The sequence below is a fragment of the Prunus dulcis genome, unplaced genomic scaffold (genome assembly GCF_902201215.1).
Source record: "Prunus dulcis unplaced genomic scaffold, ALMONDv2, whole genome shotgun sequence".
Lineage (NCBI taxonomy): Eukaryota > Viridiplantae > Streptophyta > Magnoliopsida > Rosales > Rosaceae > Prunus > Prunus dulcis.
In genome coordinates, this window is record NW_023010275.1 from 831 (window position 1) to 7,199 (window position 6,369).

General features: G+C 37.8%; 1 protein-coding gene across 3 annotated transcripts; it reads left to right on the top strand.

Moving 5' to 3' along the window:
• The first annotated feature begins 1,605 nt into the window (after nt 1–1,605).
• On the top strand, nt 1,606–5,927 carry LOC117613346 (shewanella-like protein phosphatase 2). Of its 3 annotated transcripts, none has more exons than XR_004583718.1 (3): nt 1,606–3,013; nt 4,006–4,220; nt 5,489–5,927. XR_004583718.1 is itself a non-coding variant. In XM_034341959.1 (2 exons), exon 1 carries the CDS (start codon nt 1,740–1,742, stop codon nt 3,006–3,008), a length of 1,269 nt encoding a protein of 422 aa, XP_034197850.1. In that variant the 5' UTR covers nt 1,613–1,739; the 3' UTR covers nt 3,009–3,013; nt 5,489–5,927. The 3 variants fall into 3 exon arrangements, 1 of the variants encoding a protein (XP_034197850.1); XR_004583717.1 differs by having other exon boundaries at nt 1,611–3,013; nt 4,135–4,220; XM_034341959.1 differs by lacking the exon at nt 4,006–4,220 and having other exon boundaries at nt 1,613–3,013.
• The last annotated feature ends 442 nt before the right edge of the window (nt 5,928–6,369 follow it).

Below are 6,369 nucleotides of genomic sequence, written 5' to 3' on the forward strand. Positions count from 1 at the left end.
ATTACTGGTATGGACGATATACCCGCACCATACTTTAAATAAATGTAAATGTGCGGTAAAATAAATTCATAAATTAAATTGCTTGATGTATGGACGTTAATCCCGCACCATACTTTAAATAAAATTAATATGCGGTAAAGTAAATTCATAAAGTATGAGGGTTAATTCCACATCATACTTTAAGTAAAAGTAAATTTGCGATAAAGTAAACGTGCTTGTATGGGCACTAATTCTGCTCCATACATAAAACTAAAGGCGTGGACGATAAACCCGCACCACCCTTTTAAATAAATACTGTTGTATGAATAATAAACCTACATTATACAGTAAATAAATTGTATGGGTAATGAACTTGCACCATATAGTAAATAAAATAGCTGTGGGGATAAAAACCACCACTAAAAATATAGAAGGTGAAACCGTCCATTAAAGCTAATAATAGAATTATTGTATATATAAATTAAAGGCAATTGTTGGTGGGTTATTATCAACACCACGATCAGATAATATTATATTATATTGTTATCATTTGTGGAAGATAGCACACTTGTCTCCCCAAATCGAATGTTTTTCTCCTGTAATCTGCACACACATGCACCAATATTGATATTAAATAGTATAAAATAATAATAATTGAAAAGATAGGGAGCTTATTTGCTAGCTTCCTTATTTGTCATACGGGGGCTTTTCAAATGGGGAAATGATGGCACATGCCACTTTGTCAAAAGGCTAGAGATAAAAAGATGAAGTAGGTGCCAACACTTGAGTGACCTACACCTAAAGCAATTTGGAATCTAACTTGGTGGGCATGTGCAGCTATCTTTGTGAAAAAAGCTTTGGGCATCTACATCCACAAACATTATCTTCTTTCCCTGCCCCCCCCTTATAAAATTCAAACCATCAAACCTGGGCAAGTCATAAGAGTCGGCCTCCAGAGCATACTTGAGGAACTACTTATCTGATGGGCCATAATAGATGCAGTCAAACTCAGGATCTATGAAGGGAAAACATATCCCACGTTGAGAGCTTTTCGTGCTGATAATGTGTTATAAAATGGACTGGGATATGTGCAAATATTGAGCTGCACGTAAAGTAGATGAGACACAGCATTTAACGAGGTTCAGCTATGCCTACGTCCTCGGAGAGCAGCAACAGTAACTTTTCACTATATAAAATAATAGAGCTACAACTTTAGTGTTTCTCACTGAATTTTCTCTCTAGGAGAATTTCTCTCTGTTCTCTTTCCACTCACTCACCCTCTTTCTTCCTTCTCTTCCTCTCCGATCGTAGTCTAGCTTATTTGCATAAGAGAGAAGCCTTTTATAGGAAAATGTGAATGACACCCGTGAATCTGCAATAAACTCATGCACCAAAGTCTACAAACAAATAGTAAGTGGGCTCCACTACTTTATACTTTACAACAATATTCAATTTATTAGGTCCCAGTTGAGACATGATAGCAACCTCTTCTTTTCCTCAAACACATTGCGTTGAACAATTAGCCAAATTCACATTAGCACATATTGATGATTTGTAATTGTTCACTGCATATGTGATGATTTTTAATAGTCTAAGTCAACATTGTTCTAAATTTTTTCTTTTATACAAGTGGAAAGTTACCTAGAAGTTCATAGGCAATTTCAATAGCTTTGGGATAAGTTTCACACAAACATTTTCATACACCATAAAAACCAATCTTGCACTTGGATTCGGTAAAGAAAAGACTGCTCGCGGAAAAAATGGAAGACGACCGCGCGCCACCAGCAGCAGCAGCCCCAGCTAAGGAGTCTTCCTCCTCAAGCACATGCAAAGACGTTCCCGATCTCCTCTCCTCCTTCGTCGATACCTTCGTCGACTTTTCCGTCAGTGGCGGCCTCTTCCTCTTGCCTCAAAATGACCAAAATGCCCTCCCTCACCACCGCAACCCCGGCGACGATCCTCTTCCGTCGCCCCCACCTCTGCAGACCTATTATCCCCCGCAGGACCGCTTGATTGCCATAGGCGATCTCCACGGCGACTTGGAGAAGACCAAGGAATCGCTGAGACTCGCTAAATTGATCGACCCGGAGTCGGGTAAATGGGTCGGAGGGTCGTCCACCTTGGTCCAGATCGGCGACGTGTTTGACCGTGGCGGCGACGAGCTCAAAATCCTTTATTATCTCGAGAAATTGAGACGAGAAGCTGCGAGATGCGGCGGCACGGTGATTACAATGCACGGGAACCACGAGATCATGAACGTCGAAGGAGATTTCAGGTTTGCGACTCACAAGGGTTTGGATGAGTTTAGGCGTTGGGCCGATTGGTATTGCATTGGGAACCGAATGAAATCACTTTGTAAAGGCTTGGAAGAGCCCAAAGATCCCTTTGATGGGGTCCCTCTAGGGTTTGAGAATGTCAAGAAAGAGTTTGTAGATGGGTTTAGGGCTAGAATTGCAGCATTGAGGCCAAATGGTCCCATTTCGTCCCGGTTCTTGGCCAAGAACTTGACTGTATTGGTTGTTGGAGATTCGGTTTTCGTCCATGGCGGGCTTTTGGCCGCACACGTTTCTTATGGCCTGGAGAAGATCAATGCGGAGGTGAGGGATTGGGTTCATGGATTGAAGGACAGATTTGCACCCGAGTATTGTCATGGGAGGAATGCCGTGGTTTGGTTGAGGAATTTTTCGCATGAATTTGCGGAGAAGTGTGATTGTTCAGCTCTTGAACATGTTTTATCGACAATTCCTGGCGCTAAGAGGATGATTATGGGTCATACCATTCAAGAGTTTGGGATTAATGGCGTTTGCGAAGAGAGAGCAATTCGGATTGATGTTGGTATGTCGAAGGGGTGTATTAATGGGTTGCCTGAAGTTTTGGAGATCAATGGGAATTCAGGTATGAGGATCTTGACCTCAAATCCATTGTACCAGAAGAAGAAGTATGGATCTTCTGTGGAAAGTGAGAGGAGGCCAGGGCCTGGATTTTTGCCTCAAGAGCATGGACCAAAACAAGTGGAAGTGAAGGCTTAACTATGGTATTTTATGCTAAACCTTACTAGTCTTACTTAAATGGATCTCCTTCTGAACATCTATGACTTTTTACGTTTTATTTTCTAAACTATTATTCAGCTGGCCCCGGAAGTGTAAATATTTAATCATCAATAGTCAAGCTGGAAATTGGATCAATACTAACATTTTGGTATTCTTTAATTTGTGTTTCTGTAGCTATTTTGTTTTTCAACGTGAAACATTAGTGCTTTCACTAAGATTGGAAAATGTTTTTTGCAAGCAGGGGATATATGTATACAAGTTTTGTTTTGTCATGTTATACGTGTTTCGACTGTTTATTAAACTCTTTAGTGTGTTTCTACTTTTATTGATGCATTGTTGATCACTCATATCCTGAATCATTAGAAGTAGCTACCATTAGAAGTAGCTACGAAAAGAATTCGGATTGCTATTTATTTTGGATTATAAATTGGTAATGACCAACTATCAAGAGTAATTCTCATTTTTTTTTTTTTTAAAAGAACTATCAACGTATTGTTGTTTTGTTCCCGCCAAGGAAGATTTTACTTGAATGCTCTTACTCTTTTCAGTTGATTTTGTCCACAATTGTGTTCTGATCATTGATGTTGGTAAAAGTGAGGGATGTGATTATGGTCTGATGGCCACGAGTGGAATACACAATGACTTATGAGTGTGACGCCAAGTAGGCATATATAAAGGTTTGGGCATCAAGAATTTGGAATCTTAAGAAAGACCCATAATTTTCTGCTTTGAAAGTGTTTCGCCATTACAATTGTAATGATATGTGGGTCGATTGTTGGACAAGTAATATATTCTCTAGATTTTTCCCAATAGTTTGAAGGAATAACTTTGGTGGCATATGTATTAAAAATAATGGATCTAGACACAATTTTGTGTTTGATTTTAATTTTATAGGCAGTTTCCAGAGACATGGTCTTGAAATAGCTGGAATTTTTAAGAGTTTGCCTTATTGCAGCTTTTGCTTTTCTTGAATGAGAATCTGGAAATTGCAATGGAGAACATCATTTCTCTGCGATTCATTTTAAAAATGATCTCTATTGAAAGTTGGATTCAGGAGAACTGATTTTCTAACAATGCAAGTACGGGGATTTGGGTTTCTATGCAGTTCTTCCAGCTATCAATATCACTCTTAGCCTCCTTTGTTTCGAAAACTGCCTCAAGCTCAAGCTCGCCAGCACTCCTGCTCACCAGGTATTAGAAAATAAAAAGAAAAGAGTATAGAACTAATGAATGCCATAGTACATTGAGTTGAGTTTATGCCAATTCATGCTATGCCCTTTTAAATTGAAATTTGAACCCAAATAGTCCTCACTGCAGTCAAATACATTAATTCTTCCCTGCAGTCAAATACCTTAATTCTTCCCTGCAGTCAAATCTCTGTTTCCTTCATTTTCCTGCAGTAGTACTTTTTATTTCAATTTGGGTGACTTTTAAATATTTTAATAATTCAAAGCTTTCAATATTGTTATTGACTTGTTTTGTTGCATAGTTTGGAATATCCTGAGACTAGGGTCCTCTGTAAGCACCAAATCTATAAAAGTATCCTATAGTTCAGCTACTTGAACTGCACAGATGCTAAAGTCGAAAGTGAAAAATAGGCCGACAACGAGATCTGAAATCAGAGTGAAGGACGGATAAATAGTGCCAACTAAGCATAACATCTGAAAGTAAATACTAATTTTTTCATTCTTTTCAAAACAGATTTCCTGTCTGTCTGTTACATGGTACAATATAACTTAAATAACTGCTGTTCCATATCCTTAAGTTTTATAAATTATTCGATAATTGTTATGGAGGGGGTTATATAATTTGAGTTTTGGTATGATGGAGCTCAACATTGAGCTCAAGAATTCCTCCGATAGTTATTGTAACCTAACATAGGTATGGTTGAAATTACAGTTCCTTTGGAAAAAGCCTGCCTTTGATTTGGTTTAGTTACAAATTTACAATGCTTTTTTATGAATTTACTCAAATAGGTGGATCAATAGGAGACCATAATTTCTCGTCTCAACATATTCTTTCTTTTGGCCTTCTCTGTTGGATCAATGTTGTCCATCCTGGAGGCTTTAGTTATAAGTGCTGGGAGAAGTTCAAATACATGGTCGGAACTTCCTTGCTAATGGATAGAAGGGCTAAGTAAATACTGTTGAGATGACTACCGGAACTTGCTTTTTTCTCTGTTATAGTTGAAATGCATTCTCTGCTTTTAATATCAATTAATAATGTCAGATTGTCATATTTGTAGATTGTTTTTTGTTAGTAAATTTTTTGTCTTAAGTTGACTGAACCTTTACCATTTGTATCGCAGCTACTAGATTCATACTCCAGTCATCTCCTTGTTCGACATGCATTTTGCTGACAGTCGTCTGCATGTCCATACATCCACTTGTCTCTTTTATTTTCCTTCTATATTGTAGGAGCCATCATAACCATTTCCCATTTTCCACTTTCTTGATCAGATGGCAGACAAGCATACTTGGTCAAACAAAGAAGAGAAAACATTGCCGGCTGACATCGAGGAGTCGTCGTTGCAAATGGCCAATGTGATGGAGTAGCTACTTTTAAGAATAAATGAAAGAAGGAAGGTTAATGAATGCAGGAAGGTGTTGTAACTTGTTCATTTTCTTCAATTCCTCCCAAGGATATATGGTGACTCTGTGATTATGGACTTGCTTTTTAAGATATATCCAAGTATTCACTACATTCTAATCGTAGAAATTATCTTTTCTCTTTATGGTGACTCTGTGATTATGGACTTGCTTTTTAAGATATATCCAAGTATTCACTACATTCTAATCGTAGAAATTATCTTTTCTCTTTTCTGGTTTATGTATCCAACTATATTCTAAGATGCATTTGAGGAATATAATTATCATTGAGATTTCAATTTTGAGTACAGGAATGTGAGCAATTACTCTCTCGACGTAGAGCTTGTATAAATAGGGATAAGCATCAATGGGTACTGAATTTACATAAGCTTTGTTATGATAGCGAACCAAACCACCGTGCAGACTTGAATTATGGACTGATTAGCACAGCTGTTAACCTGGACTTTTCTTGCCTGATCTCAAGTCCTGCAAGAGCTATCTCTATTAATGCATCTGGAAGGAAAATACTAATGGAAGTAACTGTTTTTGACTGTGTATAGTAATTGTTTTTGTTTATAAATAACTGAGTAAATACACTTTATTTGGGAAAGATTTTGGTGTCTCTGAATATTGTTGGGATTGGGAAGCTTTAGCATCCAACCTCTTTTTCCTCAATTTGTCTCCCAACTTTCTGACGCTAGGATATTATGGGGCCCAATTGGATAGATATTGAAGAAATAGTCTAAAATTTT